General features: G+C 38.4%; 2 protein-coding genes across 6 annotated transcripts in view; both read left to right on the forward strand.

Annotated features, from left to right (window-relative positions):
• The first annotated feature begins 35 nt into the window (after positions 1-35).
• Positions 36-3,792, forward strand: LOC5517702 (la-related protein 6). Its single transcript, XM_001637591.3, has one exon. It carries the CDS (start codon positions 151-153, stop codon positions 1,498-1,500), a length of 1,350 nt encoding a protein of 449 aa, XP_001637641.2. The 5' UTR covers positions 36-150; the 3' UTR covers positions 1,501-3,792.
• Positions 3,793-5,498: 1,706 nt separating this feature from the next.
• LOC5517638 (probable E3 ubiquitin-protein ligase HERC1) overlaps positions 5,499-17,129 on the forward strand; it is an 88,631-nt gene continuing 77,000 nt past the window's right edge. For all 5 annotated transcript variants that reach the window (XM_048727499.1, XM_048727500.1, XM_048727498.1 and 2 more), the window contains exons 1-10: positions 5,499-6,640; positions 9,856-9,990; positions 10,657-10,857; positions 12,928-12,993; positions 13,525-13,690; positions 14,284-14,363; positions 14,968-15,064; positions 15,414-15,557; positions 16,069-16,112; positions 16,263-16,346. In XM_048727499.1, coding sequence (XP_048583456.1) covers positions 5,759-6,640; positions 9,856-9,990; positions 10,657-10,857; positions 12,928-12,993; positions 13,525-13,690; positions 14,284-14,363; positions 14,968-15,064; positions 15,414-15,557; positions 16,069-16,112; positions 16,263-16,346 — 1,899 coding nt within the window. In that variant the 5' untranslated portion in view covers positions 5,499-5,758. The remainder of the gene's footprint in view (positions 6,641-9,855; positions 9,991-10,656; positions 10,858-12,927; positions 12,994-13,524; positions 13,691-14,283; positions 14,364-14,967; positions 15,065-15,413; positions 15,558-16,068; positions 16,113-16,262; positions 16,347-17,129) is intronic.

Consider the following 17,129-nt stretch of genomic DNA (forward strand, 5'->3'; position numbering starts at 1 on the left):
GGTCGATGACGTCATGGAAGGATATATACTGCGCTCAACTGTTTGACACATCAGACATTAGCCGTGGTTGAACGAGGAGGTGGTAGCGGGAAAGCCTAGCTCGTTCGGAAGCCTTTTTTAGAGATTTTTCGCTTGTGGCGTAGCTCAAAGATGGCCGAAGAAATAGCAGTTGTCTGTGATCTCGATAAAAAAACGGAGAATTCGCCGAAATTGTTGATTAACGGTGAGGAGTGCGCCGCTTGTTCCGATCATGACATCGCTGCGTCTTCAAACTCCGAGGAAGAGAATGACCAAAAATTGAGCTTCCGATCGAATAGTCCTTGCGATTCTCACTCGGAAAACGAGGCTAAGGGACACCACGGAGAGTTCCAACCTCCCAACGATGAGCTGAAAGCGAGAATCAAATCCCAAGTCGAGTTTTATCTTAGCGATGATAACCTGGCTCGCGATGCATTTTTGCTCAAACACGTTCGTCGCAACAAGGAAGGCTATGTCAACCTCAAGCTCATAACGTCCTTTAAAAAGGTCAAATCACTCACTAAGGACTACAGAGTTGTCGCTGAGTCATTGAAGGATTCTACTATGTTGAGTATGAACGACGAAAACACGAAAGTCAAGAGAAACGAGCCGCTAAGAGCTGAGTTGATGGACCGGAATCCGGGTCGAACTGTAGTAGCGACCAATATCGAAAACCCATCCTTCGAGCACGTAAGTGAAATGTTCTCAAAGTGTGGAGAGATTGTATTGATCAGGATTATTCGTGGGGGAAAGACCATACCGCCTGATTTGAAGGAATACGAATCGAAGTTTCCAGAGAATGAGACCTTCGCTGTAATCGAATTTGAGACCATGGCAGCGGCCGCACGTGCGTGCTCCGAACTGACACAAGATGGCGGCATTCGAGTCATAGAACTAGGGAAAGGAGCGAAGAAAAAAGACAAGAAACTAAGGTCTAGAGAGTTAGATAACGACTCAGTACCGGAATCAGACGAAGAACACGAAGAAAAAAAGAAAAAGAAAAGAAATCGAGGAAAAAAGAACAAAAACAAGAGATTGTCTGAATTAGCAGGTACTTCTGACGACAGTCATAACAGCTCATGCTCCGAATCTGACAGCTCAACTCACAACTCCTTCAGCAGTTGCAGACGCCGGTATCATAGCAACCCCGGACTGTCATCAAACTCCCACAACCGCACTGAGCCCCCAGGCATCAATGGCCAGTGGAGGTCACCGCAGAGTAGCCCAGAACCCCAGAGACGGCACTTTAACAGCCCTAGTCCAAACAAGGAGGCAAGTAGTAGTGCACCAAATAGTCCATGGTCCCAAAGACGCAAGACCACATCCTCTAAACCTGGTGGACACTCCCCATTGGTTGATAGAGAGCCAGTTAAACATCGCATGGTACAGTTGGAGGGTGTTGAACGGTTGCCACGGGGGCCTGATGGTACTAAAGGTTTTCATGGCTTTGGTAGGGGTCAACCTATGATTGCTGTAGCCTAATTTCCAGCATAAATTTGTATCATAGGGAATATTATTTTGGCATGATGTCATTTTGATTTTTTTAAGTAGTACCATTATCAAGGAATAATAGCATAGTTTAAATGGCACTCAAAGGGAGCTCTACTATTTCCAAAGAAAACATAGCAATTTAGAACTTTCCAAATTAACATATTCTCCCATTTTTCAGGGCTTCTGGAATTACGCGGAAAAAACTCAAAATTATGCGGGAATCTTGGCTAAATTATGCGCTACATTACGCCGAAAATCAATCATTACGCAGGATTTTGCAATACATGTTGTTTAAAAATCAAAATTTTGCAGGATTCTTTACTTAATTACGCGCTCAGTTACACGGAATATCAACTGTTGCGCCCAAACTACATTTTGTACCAAAAGAAAGCACAAAATAACTTGAAAAGGTTAATTTTTTTGCGCGAAAATATTTTAGGCGAGTTTTCATTGGCTTCTAGCCACCAGCCAATTAAAAAAGGTATTTTATTGTTAGTCCTAGGCCTTCGCGGTTTAGCAAAGAAATTCAGTTCGAAATATTGCACTCTTACCAAGAATATATCTCTTTTTTTACAAGAAATAGAGGTAAAAACCCTAAAAGAACACATCAACTGTGCACTTAATGTTTTGTCTTTCAAAATTTAGCCAAATTACACGGGATTATGCGGAAATTTGTGGTTTACGCGGATTACGCGAAGAAAGCCAAATTACGCGCTTCCTCACAAGAGCGTAATTCCAGAAGCCCTGATTTTTATGTCACCACCTCTGTGTAATTTGATGTAAAAAGCTAATGATAATTCAAAAGGCCTCTTGCATATAGACCTATTTTTTCAATCATTGAAACTAAAAAAAGAGGAATTATATTGGAACATAACTAAAGCAATACATTTATTAAGGATTGTTTGCCATATACTTCATGAAATCATCAGCTTTTCTAAGTTCCTCTGAACAAATTAAAACAATACAAGTGAACATTGTTGTATAATATATTCATCCAAACAGAAATGTTAATCATTTGAGAACACCTGGTTTACTTATTCCAAGTTATTATTTTAACAGCCTAGTCTGTTTATTTCATAATTCAAATAATTCGAAATTTTCAAGTTTACCTGTGTACATTTTTACATATTTAATATAGACTAGCAAGTGTGCTCTTTAGGGTTGCAGAAGAGAAGAATGTTAATACATTGAGTTATAAGTTATAGTTCTTCAGCTCTACAATCTACAGTTTTTTAAACTGAAAACAAAATATTTATATAGTGGTTAAAATTGTGTAGTAGGTTAAGATAATGATATATAAAACAAAAAAGTACATTTGTCCTTCAGCCTAAATAGTTTGCAATACAAGGCTTCCTTTAGAGTAAAAGCTACCTTAGTTTGTAGTTTTAACACACTGTGGCAAACATCCGACTAAATACAGTCTACATAGTGCTATAGTATACATAGTGCATATGATATATAGTTCATATATTTCTATAAAGATTTTGCTTTTATATTTACTTTAGCAAAAATTTGTCTTGACTGATTAAAAATTTTAAATGTTTCCAACATGCAACAAACATTTTTGTTAGCATAATTAGTTAGCTGCTACGGAGTTTGATTTTCCAAGTATATTTTATTTTGATAAAGAATAAAAATTAACAGGCATGTACCCTGGATAGGATGTGCAGAGGGGTGCGCAGTTAGGTATTGTATGAAGGATAGTATTTTTGATGATCCTTCAGTGAGAGATGACCCAGGTCTTGTCAGGCAAGGAAGGGTGTATATTCCCCCATGCCTAGCCCTTGTGGTTGAGGTTCTTTCATGTTGTGGGATGGTTCTTAGACTTAATAATTTTACAATGTTAGCTGAGCTATACTATCAACTGATTAATGAGTTACAAAGTGTCAGCTGAGCTATAAAAGAAAGTCGCTTATTAAGATTATATATAAGTTAAAGTTTGAGTAGTATACATATAATAGCCCCAAATTGGGACATTGCATAGAAAATACACTCACACATTTACTAAAGAACTCCAGCTATGAATTTTGTACTTCTTTTGGTATATCGTGAAACAAAGTAAGTACTTGAATTAGACTGTTTTTTATTGGCTTATATCTCGATTGAAGCTTTCATTTTGTGTGTGCTAATTGCTTTTTTATCCTGAACATTAGGTTTTTCTGGTACTTAGAATGTATGTAGCATTTTCTTTCTCTATACATGCATGCCTAGCTACTAATTCCTACTACAGTGTTGTATATACTTATATGAAAGTCTTGCAATAAATTTGAAATTTCAGTGTGATCTGTATGTTATTTTTTATTCTTTTCCTGGAGTACAGCTATGGAATTAGTAAAGATGCAACAGACATTTCTGCCTCAGCCCTAGTGGTACCCCTACCCTCTTACGAAATGCCCTTGAGTATCAAGCCGCAACATCATCATCCTGCATCATGCAAATTATTTGTCATATCACGCAAAAAGAAAAATTGCGTTCATTAAATCTGGGAACCCGTGCCTGTACCCCTGTTTCAGTATCGTGCCTCCCGCCCGCGTACATAAGGGATGAGCGCTCACCCTCCCCCCCCCCCCCCCTTGGCTCATGTCTTTTTAAGGAATCTTCAAATGGTATGCGTTTTCCACATGATACCCAGGGGCGTACGCAGCCTATAGGCCTGCAGTCACTGGACTGCAAAAAAAAAAAAATGGCGATCTTATTTGCATAACGACGGGAAAAAATCAAATCTTTACTCATTCATTTTTATGTACGTAGTTTTATATATATGATGAGGTAAAAACTATAATATTCTTAATCATGGTAGTCTACAGATGATTTCCAAACATATTGTTATGTCGTTCAGTGCCACGCGACGACTGTAGTCCTATTTCAGATCGAGGGTGACAGAGGATCGTGTAATATTCTCAAAAGTCTGACGCATTGACGCCAATTTCAAACCCAAAAGCAGGAGCTATGAAATCTGCACGGGGATGCGGGATGAGGGGCCACGCCCTCATTCAGCTTCTGAATGCTATGACTGCAACTAGTTAAAATCTTGCGTACGCCCCTGATACCTATGGCTGCGCACCTCCTCCTCCCCCCCCCCCCCCCCCCCACCCCTCGGCCAATGATTGGTACGCGTCTGCGTGTGTATATTACTCATTGATAATTTAGAAATAAAAATAACTTTTGAAACTGCCTAAATGGAAATGTCTAAATGACCTGTTGACCTGTCAAAAAATGCATTACTAATATATTACAACTTGCAATATTAAACCGGTTTTAATTGCGTCCGAGAAGACTGCTTGATGTCTTGAATGCCAATCTTTACTATCGATAATAATAGAAAAGAAAGTGGTGAATAAAACAGAGATGAAATATAATTGCCGTAAGTGTCAAAATCAGCAAAAAAAAGAAGAAAGCTTTGGAAAGCAGAGAAGGACGAAACTACTTTTTATTTTCTTTCTTCTCTCCGTCTTGTGTGATTTTCAAACGCTAGTGGAAGGCAGACTATAAAGGAAATTGGGACGCTCAGTTTTAAATTTTCCGCTGTTTTATTAAAGTACCACAAAGAAAGTCTCCTCTACCCCTTACCACTACTCGCGCACGCTCGCGCACCGCACCATCGTACCACCTAGCCTGCGAACAGACTCTCTTTGTGCTGAATCGGACTTTTAGCCTTTTGAGTGTTCAGGAGCCCGGTGGCGCGCGGTTTTAGTCGGAGGGGCAAAGGATTTCTCCTAAAGCGTCACCAACAAACTGCTCACACACAAACAAACTTTTCGCTTCGCGCGCCTGGACGTGCTTCGCACGCAGTCGAAATCCCCTCGCTATCGCGAAGCGTCCACAACAAACTGCCCAAACCCCAAACAAACAAACTTTTCGCTCGGCCCACACACTGGCGCCTGTGTGCAGGCTACGTTCCACCCTGACGGCCAGCTGGCGGTCTGGCCATTCGTCCAGTGGTTCCCAGTCCTCTACCAGACCGAGAGGAACAAAATCTTAGATATCCCGACATCCTTCGCTAGATGGCGAAAATGGCGGTCGCTTTCCAAAAGTGCGAGTTCTTGGCAAAATCGCTGATTTCCTTTCAAGAAAAGCCCCAGTATCCCGGGCTTGTAAATAGAGATGAAAATATCCAAATATAAGGGGAATATATTTAAAACTTTTATGGGGACCTTCAAGTCTCCACTTTTTATAACAGATATTACATGGCGATAGAAATATTTGTTTTGAACTGAGAGGAACCGAGAAACATTTGAATGACGTGAAAATGGCCTTCGGTTCGTTGAAGTTGAATTGGCTCGACCATTTCGACTCCGCCTGGGTCAGTGAGGATGCATTATCAGTTGTAACAAGAAAAGGAGTCGTGACTTTGTACGAGAAACTTTTGGCTAACAAGGAGGCAGTCTCTATTCCACAAGCACCTTTGCAACTTCGTGGACCACAATTACCTGAATTTGAGCGAGGTACAGCTACTGACTACGAGCAAGATCAATTCCTAAATGAGCTTCTTTCCAGCCAGCTTTCCCTGGCACGAATAATATGTTCTGATTCTCCGTTTTATTCTACTTTACGCCGACGCGTTGCTATCCTTCAAAGGATATACTGTGCATTATCTTCTAAGTTTCATAACAAGGGAAAGTCGTTCTATTCTGGAGTTAGCTTACATTCAAGAGGACAGCCAAAATCGAAGGAGAAAACAAGTGAGCCAAAATATGGTGCAGATATCCTTATTGAAATGGGCATTAAAACAGGGTTGTCGTTGATGTTTGCGCTTCTGCGTCAGTCGTGGAATAGTGGGCAGGGGGTGCTATGCAATGAGGTGCTGCAAACAGCTTCCTCCGTCCTAACAGCCCTCCCCCCACTCTCTCTCGCCAACGAGTCTAAGATGCCAGAGCTGGGCCTAGAGACCTTGGAACAAATCATGGAATTCCTCAAATCGGTTGTTTCAAGGCAGTCTGCAGCGGACGATACTGGCCGCCAACTGGCATCAGAACTGTTGCTGCGGCTCAGTGTTCACAGAGGGTCGTTACAGTGTCTCTTAGACTGGGTAGGAATGGCTGTGAGTGGGGTGGCCGGGACGGGCGAGGAAGGGTGTGGAGTGGCTGTCAAGTGTCTGCAGGACATTCAAGATGAGATGTTGAAATCTGCTGTAAGTATGAATTTTAAAAATAGAATAAAAAAGCCCAAACTGTCGCGATCTCGTACCAGAACAATGAATACAATACACCAAAAACTGGAAATCGACTCTGCCAAATTTTCGTCTTTAACAAGACTTCTTCAGGGCAGACTCAAGGCAGAGCCAAATTTTCTGCCAAATTTTCGTCTTTAATAAGACTTCTTCAGGGCAGACTCAAGGCAGAGTCTGCCCTGAAGAAGTCTTATTAAAGACGAAAATTTGGCAGAGTCGATTTCCAGTTTTTGGTGTATTATGAATTTTAAAAGGTGTACACATAGTCATGGCAACTTAGAAGAAAAGATACATAAAAATGACACAAGCTTTCTTTGGATTCCTTAGTCTTTGTTTTGTATTTATATTTAAAAAAAATTAGCATAAACTTTATGTGCTTCTAGAAGTATTTTATCTTTATTGTCAATATTACTTGTAGTAGTAGTAGCATAGAGAACAGAGTGCATTCAAATGTATATTGCAGTTCAAATACAGATTTAATTTGTTTTACAGGTAAAAGTTCAAATATTCAAAATTTTGGCAGAAGTTATTGAAATTACTTGCATTTATATTACAACTCTTTATTCTATACATTTTCTTCTAAAAATCATAATTTTATTTCGATTATAGTTAAAAATTATGGAACAAAATTAATTCTTAAAATACTGCCCACCCCTTGGAAAAAGTCTTGAAGCTTTTTACTCAGTGAATTAATAATGTTCTTTTAAGTAAGATTATTTGAACAACTGCCTAGATGACTCTGGAATGTTTATGCCATTGGTCAGTTTTGCTTCTGATGCTAATGTGCCATTTCACATTATCATCAAGTAAATTTTACTCCACACACAAAATCAATTACAATTGTCATTATGACAGGGCATTTTAGGCAACAGGTGGTTTCATAAGTATGGATAAGTTGCTACCACATCTATATACAGTACATTGCTAATTATATTTAGATGTTATATATTTCTTTAAAGTAACCATTTTTACATTTTAAATAATCCTTTTCTATTTTTAATACTGTATTTCCTTGCATTTTAGATTTAAAATGATGATTTGGTTAAAATATTCTTTTTTTTTTTAAATGATGACATTTTAAATTTTAACATAATCCAGCAAATTTTTTTGTGATTCTGAATTCAAAACACTGCCCAATGGGATAATAATACAAAAATAAACATAATTTTTAAATCCCAGCTTCTAATTTTGACAAAATCATAACAATTGTACTGTGTTACCCTTTCGACGCTAGAAAGTCACATGCGTTTTACAGGGTCAAAGTCCAACAAATCGTAAACAACCAGTGAAAGTTTAGACAAGTCAAGAAGCATGTGCTTCGTAGGAACAAAATGGGGACAACAAAGCATTGTGCTCATGGCACCTGTAGAAATGATTAGATTCCTGCAGTTACGAATGGCATAGGGGACCCTGGACGATTCTTCCATTTTTCCAGGGGAGAAAAGAAAAACAGAATGATAGAAAGAATGAATAAAGCGGTACAAACCCGGAGATTCATTATAGTGTGGCAAGGATATTTATATTTGAAGCTTGCATTTTGTCTGCAAAAGTGGCACCACAGAAGATGATCCTGATCATATACCTGCAGATGTCAGTAAATTATTATTTTTTGGTTTAATTAGTTCCCATCGTTCGACCTATGAAAATAACACTAGTGTCAGCCATCGGGAACTAATTCAACCAAAAATAAATATCTTACCATTCCTTAACTGTCATCTGCAGATATGAGTCAGGATATCTGTGGTGCCATTTTCGGCGACAAAATGCAAAATGCAATAAATATCTGCATCCTTTTTTCATATGGCTTTCGTATAAAAGTATTTTCGGCATTATAAATAGTTCTCCCTGCATAAAATATACTTAACGAAGGAAAACTACATGCACTGATCGTGTGTTTGACACTAAAAAATGTGCACAACGCTGTAAAGTTTCTTCCAGGCTGTACTGTAGATCCACAAAGTAACAAATAGTAATATAATGGAAATGTCCTAAGCTCTATTTACTGTATGTATGGTTAAAAGGAAGTTAAATCCTGAGGCATCAGATTGTGCTACACACACTAGCATGGCTATATTTGACAGTTTTAGGCCAATAAAGAAGAAGTAGAAGAAGTAGGTCAATAAGCAGAGGAGAAACATGCCATCTAATAAATGTCATTAGCTAAACAGCATGGCAAAGAAATGCTTAGTGCACATACAGTAGTAGTTTATGAAATGCTTAGTGCAAATAGTTATGAAGCTTGTGTCATTAAACAGTGAAACTGTTGAATAATCAGGACTTCTGGAATTACACGGTAAAATTGCTGGTGAAAAACTGTAATGCAGAAAATCAATGATTACGCGTTAAATTACGTGGGTTTGCACGATACATTAAAATTTTTGGGGTACTTTACTGAATTTACTCACTAAATGACAAGGAATATCAACTATTACGCCCAAACTACATTTTATACCGAAGGAAAGCACGAAATAACTTGAAAGATTTTATTTTCTGCGCGAAAATTTTTCATTGGCTCCTAGCCATCAGTCATTTAAAATTGGTATTCTTTTATTATTTAGTCCTTTGGTCTTTGCGGCTTAGCAAGAATGCCTAGTCATTTTATCTGTTGTTTTCGAAATTCAGTTTTAAATATCTAACTCTTATGAAGAGTCTTTTTTACAAGAAATAGAGGTAAAAACCCTAAAAAAACACATCAGCTGTGCAATTAAATGATTTGTCTTTCCAAATTACGTGTATGGATTACCCGGATTACGCGGATTACACAAAAAGGCAAATTACACGCTTCTGCACAAGCGCGTAATTCCAGAAGCCCTGAATAATGGGGTAACAAACAAAAAGTTCAGTAGGCTAGTTCCAGGCCTGACAGTTAATAACACAGGTTTACCTTAAAATGCCATGATTGCCTAGGTTTTGTAGACAAGATTAAAAATACTGTTTTTTGCTGCTTGTTGGCTTCTGTTGATAGAACATGGTTTGTTTAAACTAAAAGATCTGAGATAGCATGTAGTATTTTTGATAACCAAGATTTTGTAACACAAAGGTTTTTGGAAAAATGTGCCTGGCATGGTAGACAAGTTCTACCTGCAATTGTTGTATTCATGTTTCCTTCTAACTGTCTAAAATATAAGGTACTGCATATAATATTTGTTTTTTTAACTTGAATTCTTCTTTTGCAGAATAACTCTGGCTCCAGCCAGACACAAAAAGGGAGCAATGCTGAAGTTGTAGAACCTACCATCGTTTTTGAGCCCCTCCCATCTGATGTCACTCATCTCCCTCTGCATCAGTCTGCACTCTGTCTGCTTAGCCAGGTAGAAAAAAGCACTCTAGAAACTCATAAGCATATCAAAGCCGCATTGTCACCTGATTACTTTCGGAGGTCCAACGAAAACCTCAACCGACAAGAGGCAAAAGAATATATTAGAATCCGTGATTTTAATAAGGAGCCCTAATCCTTTTTTTATACGAAGTAAACATAAGTGAAGCAATCTTACTTTTGATGTTGATTCTTTCATTTGGCATTACAAAAATAATTTCTCCATTTTTTCCATACCCAAAACCATGCTTGTCATCCCAGAAGAAACCAGCATTCAGACCTTTTCGATTTGTGTGTAGCTGACGAGGAAGCTTGTTTTTGCGCAGATGTTGCTCACTTCAGCTATGATTTGACTGTCTTAAGCCTTTAAGCGATAAATTTTTTATTTAGTCAGCCCCTAGCACTCGAAACTGTGATGAATTTTCTAACCTGAAAACCTCCGGTTCTCTTTATAATGCCGTATAGTCGCTGGCTTGTCCTTTCTTTACGATAAAACAATTGGTTTGGAAAGCCTTTTTCACGGGAAGGAAAGCAACGTGAACACACAAGAGTTACAAGGTCGGTCGAAATATTCCTGGAAGGCAGTTAAATAAAATTAGAAATTATCATCTAAAAATGGAACATGGAACAGTACATTGTTGTGTTCTCAATTACTTTCCAGGTCTCAAAGCTTGCCGATCAGTATGCTAAGTGCACTGTGAAAAGTGGCATCACAGGTGAAGTCAGTTTCCATGGCAACAGTTTTGCAAGCAACGAGGAGGTCTATGTATGGGGAAGCAACAGTAGTCACCAGCTCGCCGAAGGCAGTATGGACAAAATCCTAGTCCCTAAACTGGCGACATCATTCGGAAGTGCACAACAGGTATATATATAGCACATGGCCATAAAGATTGTAATGGTGTTAGGATGGTGATGGTCATCAATGCTGATATCAAAAATTGTAGCAGCTAAAATAATAATTGTGGTCAAGATGTTGAATTTTATGCATGTTTATGGTAGAAATGTGATATCAGTGTTGATATTATACAGTATACAGGTGAGACTTAAATTTTATAATAATTATAGGTGTTTTTTTTTACCAATATTGCTTATTTTGTGACTTCAATTCTATGTTGCGACGCTTGCGACTATGGCCGCTTGCATGCAAGCATTTTATCCAGAGTTTTTTTGCTATATATGTTGTGTTGTGGCCCCAATCTTGTTTTGTTCTTGCTGCGCCAAAGCTGGTACGACCGCTAAGCATGTGAGAGAGGGGGAGGGGTCCCCCTTCATCATGTTTGTAACTTGTGCTGGCGAAAAAAACAGGATGTTGGCCACAACTCAGCACATGAAAACTCAGGGAAAACATATATAGCAAAAAAACATTATAAGAGTGAATTTAAGTTGTATACAGCACAATGCAGTGATGAACCGTTTCACTAGACCTGATACCTCACACTCTACATTGCTGCCATATCTGAGATGTGTTTGCATTGTGATTGTGTGAAGTGACCAGGAATGAACATTAATCTTCTCTCTGAGCATTTGCTGTTTCCTGTAAATTATGATCATATTTCATAAAAAAATACACCTAGTCAAAACGGTGGATTTTAACACTACATTGATTGTGTTATCTTCAGCCTAGAAACATGCATTTACATGACCAGTTTAACAGTTTCTGACATTTCTGCTTCCTTCCCCATCCTCTACTGTATTCTACAGTGTGTAATCTTTACTGTACCTGCCTCGTACCAAGGCATCTCAAATCAGTAAAAGCAAGTGAAAAATATACTAGTGAGCGCAATAAGCCATGGGAAGGTTTAGCGCTAGTAAGCCCCTGGGTACGAGGCAAGTTCTGTACCCTACAGAACGTAACCTGTACTGCACTCTACAATACAGTATGTAGCATGTACCTTATGTATGTACCCTGTACTGCACTCTATACAGTATATAATCTGTGCCGTACTCTACAATACAGTATGTAGCATGTACCTTATGTATGTACCCTGTACTGCACTCTATACAGTATATAATCTGTGCTGTACTCTACAATACAGTATGTAGCATGTACCTTATGTATGTACCCTGTACTGCACTCTATACAGTATATAATTTGTGCCGTACTCTACAATACAGTATGTAGCATGTACCTTATGTATGTACCCTGTACTGCACTCTACTATACAGTATGTAGCATGTACCTTATCTATGTACCCTGTACTGCACTCTATACAGTATATAATCTGTACTGCACTCTACTATACAGTATGTAGCATGTACCTTATGTCTTGTATGTACCCTGTAATGCACTCTATACAGTATATAATCTGTGCTGTACTCTACAATACAGAATGTAGCATGTACCTTATGTATGTACCCTGTACTGCACTCTATACAGTATATAATCTGTGCTGTACTCTACAATACAGTATGTAGCATGTACCTTATGTATGTACCCTGTACTGCACTCTATACAGTATATAATCTGTACTGCACTCTACAATACAGTATGTAGCATGTACCTTATGTATGTACCCTGTACTGCACTCTATACAGTATATAATTTGTGCTGTACTCTACAATACAGTATGTAGCATGCACCTTATGTATGTACCCTGTACTGCACTCTATACAGTATATAATCTGTGCTGTACTCTACAATACAGTATGTAGCATGTACCCTACAGTATGTAGCCTGTACTGCACTCTATACAGTATATAATTTGTGCTGCACTCTACAATACAGTATGTAGCATGTACCTTATGTATGTACCCTGTACTGCACTCTATACAGTATATAATTTGTGCTGTACTCTACAATACAGTATGTAGCATGTACCTTATGTACGTACCCTGTACTGCACTCTATACAGTATATAATTTGTGCTGTACTCTACAATACAGTATGTAGCATGTACCTTATGTATGTACCCTTGTGTTTATTTACTTGCAGATTGAGGCTGGCCAGTATTGCACTTTTGTTATTTTTCCTGATGGCTTCGTTCATGCTTGTGGCAAGGTAACGTTTAGTCAACTATTGCATATTTTACTTATTATTTGAATATCTGAATATTCCTTCATTGAATCCTCTCACATACCATTGCTACCATATCTGAACGTGTTTTTGTATTTGTGTGATCAGGGATGAACAGTTAGCTTGGCATGAATACTGTACTTTTTTATATTGTTCATGTGTGACCACCTCAGACAAAGGCTTGCTCAGAGTGACTGCCTTCTCTTTTCTTTTTTGAAATGTTTCTGAAAACAAGCCATATTTATTATTGAAATAGCAAATGGAAGTCAAAGCAACTACCTTTTGTTTTATACAATGTTCTTTTGGCGTACAATTATAAAATGAGAGAGTCTTACATTTCCATCAAATAATACAGGAAACCTTTGGCAATATCTTTCATTGAATTTAGTCAATGAAGTATAAGACTTTTTTTCTCAATTTGTCATCCAATATAGAGACAACAAAAAAAGAAGTTGCTGACTCTTGCTTTCAGGTGTTGCTGGAACTATATTCTAATATGATGGTTAATGATTACAGGGCAGCTATGGGAGACTCGGGCTTGGTGACTCTACCAATCAGACACAGCTGAAAAGACTAAACTTTGACAATGAGTGTCTGGTGAAGAGTGTGTCCTCGTCCAAAGGGTCAGATGGACACACCCTGGCGCTGACGCTGGATGGCAAGGTCTACAGCTGGGGAGATGGTGAGTGACGCTAGTACTACACCTTTCTCTTTGATTTTACTTAACAGTGTTGTGACCTCACATCCTTGTTACCTCACATAATCTCACCTTTCCTTCCTTGCCTTTCTTTTACTCACCTCACCTCACCTCACCTCACCTCACCTCACCTCACCTCACCTCACCTTACCTTACCTCACTGTATGTATCTCACTTTACCTTTGTCTTGCTCTTCCTTACTGAACCTCACCCCAGCTGCCTTTCTTTAACTTTACCTTTCTCATCTTTCCACTTTACACCATATCACCATCAATAGATTACTTTATCTGGACTAATAATCTTACCAAATATGACTTCAAATAACATTTTCTTGCAGTACCTTTTAACATCACACCTCATCTCACCTTGTCTCACCCCAAATTCTTTTTATTTTAGACCTCAACTCAACAAATCTTACATATCTTTACCTCTCTTCATCCTTGTTCTGTGATTATCATCTTGACAGTTTTCTGCAACTGGATGTTTCCTCATAGTCACTGCAACTGAATGTTTTCTTACTGTTTCTGCATCCAAATGTTTTCTCATTGTTTCTGCATCTGGATGTTTTTCTCTTACAGGGGATTATGGCAAACTAGGTCATGGGAACAGTCAAACTCAGAAGATCCCAAAACTGGTGGAGGGAGCCTTAGGAAACAAGGTACTTACATGGACTGGTAAATCAGAATGATTTTTTGTATTTTGCCAGGGGTGTAGCCTGGGTAATGGCCCTTCTAGCTGCCAAAAATACAGTAAATGTATGAGACACTATAATACAGGAAAAAATGCCTTAAAAGGCCCCTGTTAAAAATCCTGGCTATGTGGCTGTTCACCACTGTTTAATAGACTTTATCAGTGCTTCAGAAACCTTTTTGGGTTTCATTACTAGGCATTGTGAATAATGTCTTATGTATAATGATTGAGAGTGGTAACATAAGGTAGACCTACCAAGCTTGCCAAAAAAGTACCAGAGAAAACATTTACCACTGTTATTTGCTTCATACCTAAGGTGAAGAAGTACCCAATTCTGTTTAATGCCATAGAAACAAAATAAACAAAGTCCCTGCCATATGGACCTTGATAGAAATTAGCCTTTCCTAGTTGTGCCTTTGTAGGTTGTGTGTAGATCCTTAATAGGAGTAAGCCATACTGTGCCTTTATGGGTTGTGCGCTATTGATCCTTCTTTAGAAGTAGACTTATTATCTGTATCTTTGTAGATTGTTAATAAGAATTAGCCATACTTGCTGTATGTGTGCCTATGTAGGTTGTGTGCTGTATTGCTGCTGGCTATAGACACAGTGCTGCTGTCACTGAGGATGGTGAACTCTACACATGGGGAGAGGGTGACTATGGAAGACTTGGTACGTTGTCACTCCATTGCACGTCCAGTGTCAGGTTCCAGGGTGGTTAAATTGATTAAAGCTAAGCCCAAGTCCCCCAAACCCTTGATTGTCTGACTCCCAAGGATAAGAATAATTTTGCTGTCTCGCAAATCTTGCTAAAAAACCTGTAATTGTGGGAGTTAAAGAACCATTGTAGAAGGCAGAGGCCATCTTCAGCATCTTTACTTTTGGCCGCATAACCACAGAGATGTTATACTAATAATTATTGTATACTTTCACTGCATTGAAATATTCCTGGGAGGTGTCCTCAAATATTTCCTGTGCATACTGTGTATTAACTACCCTTCGTGTTGTCTTACTTTTGTAGGCCACGGTGATAACAACAGCCGGAATGTGCCTGTTCAAGTCAAAGATGTGGCAAATGTTGGCCAGGTGGCTTGTGGCAGCGCCCATACAGTTTGTGTCTCCCAGGACGGACAGACAGTATGGTCCTTTGGCAGTGGAGATAATGGTGAGTTTACATGGAGGCTAAAATGGATTACACATCGAATAAAGGCTGACCTTTTGGGCATTCAATGGTGACTTTTTAAATAAATGCTATTTTTTTCTCATTTTGGAACTTTTTGGAAATTTTAAGAACATTCAAGATTACAACAGCATATTGATTTCCATTAATGGGCATAAAAAAGAAGGAAAATCTAAAGTCTGCAGATTTGAAATAGTTTTGCTGTCTTTAAAAACATAGACATATCAGTAACCAGGTGTGGTGTTTCCATTTAAATATTTTTATTGGAAGCTTCTAAAATTGATTTCGATAAGGCACTGTTTTTCTGAATGTCAATTCCAATTCTATAGGCATTCTTTGAAAAATGTTTTTCACGGCTGAATGTTAAAATCTTATTAGCTGTGTACTTTAAATAAATGATATGGCTAAACACTACAGTAACAGATAAGACTTGGTAGGCCTTATTATGTCTCTTTTGTGAGGAAATCTGTGCTCACGTCATCTTTTATTGTTTCAGGAAAACTTGGCCACAGTGACACTAACAGGGTTTATAAACCAAAGGTTTGTGCACTATTTATTAAGTAATACTAATTAATTATTTACTACGATTCCTATAAAATACGAAGCCAAAAATACCTCTGATGTGACGTGAATTTCCAAAAGTCATCATTCTTTTCTATTGTACCATTTACTCGTCCCTTTGCCCCCTAGGTGATTGAGGCGCTGCAAGGAATGGTGATAAGAAAGGTTTGCTGCGGGAGTCAGTGCAGCCTGGCGCTTACTTCAACTGGCCAGGTATTTTATTAGCCAAAGTGTATACCCATTTACAAACAGTCTGGCACTTACTTCAACTGGCCAGGTATCTTGCGAGCTAAAGTGTACACCCATTTACAAACAGTCGGGCACTTAATGTAACTGGCCAGGTATTTTATAAGCCAAAGTTTACACCCATTGACAAACAGTCTGGTACTTTCTTCAACTGGCCAGGTATTTTATAAGCCAAAGTTTTCACCCATTTAAAAACAGGCTGGCACTTACTTCAACTGGCCAGTACTTAATAAGTCAAAGTGTACACCCACTGACAAATAGTCTGGCACTTACTTTAACTGGCCAGTACTATATAAGTCAAAGTGTACACCCATTTACAAACAGTCTGGCACTTACTTCAACTGGTGACCAGGTATTTTATTAGCCAAAGTTTACACCCATTTACAAACAGTCTGGCACTTACTTCAACTGGTGACCAGGTATTTTATAAGTTAAAGTTATACACCGATCCGATCGAAAGGAATGTAGAAAAATGTCAAATAACAGCTCTTAGACGGAAAGCTTCTAAGGGATTTTTAACTATTTAATTATTTTAATAGTTACTTATCTTAAAAGAAAAGAAAACCACAGCAATACATACATTGGTATCATACTAAGTCATTTATATATTCTGGCATTCGGTAGATTCATGATATGGTTGTGGACCGCTGGTATATTTATTCAGGTGTACAGATCAAAGGCATTTGATCACGTCTCACGATGTTAGTTCAAATGAAATGAAAAATGTTATTAGGAATTATAACTATGCTT

This window comes from Nematostella vectensis, chromosome 5 (genome assembly GCF_932526225.1).
Source record: "Nematostella vectensis chromosome 5, jaNemVect1.1, whole genome shotgun sequence".
Taxonomy (NCBI): Eukaryota; Metazoa; Cnidaria; class Anthozoa; order Actiniaria; family Edwardsiidae; genus Nematostella; species Nematostella vectensis.

Bases quoted from the DNA above. Each gene is read 5' to 3' on its own strand.
- LOC5517702 (XM_001637591.3), top strand. From the start codon at position 151: ATGGCCGAAGAAATAGCAGTTGTCTGTGATCTCGATAAAAAAACGGAG.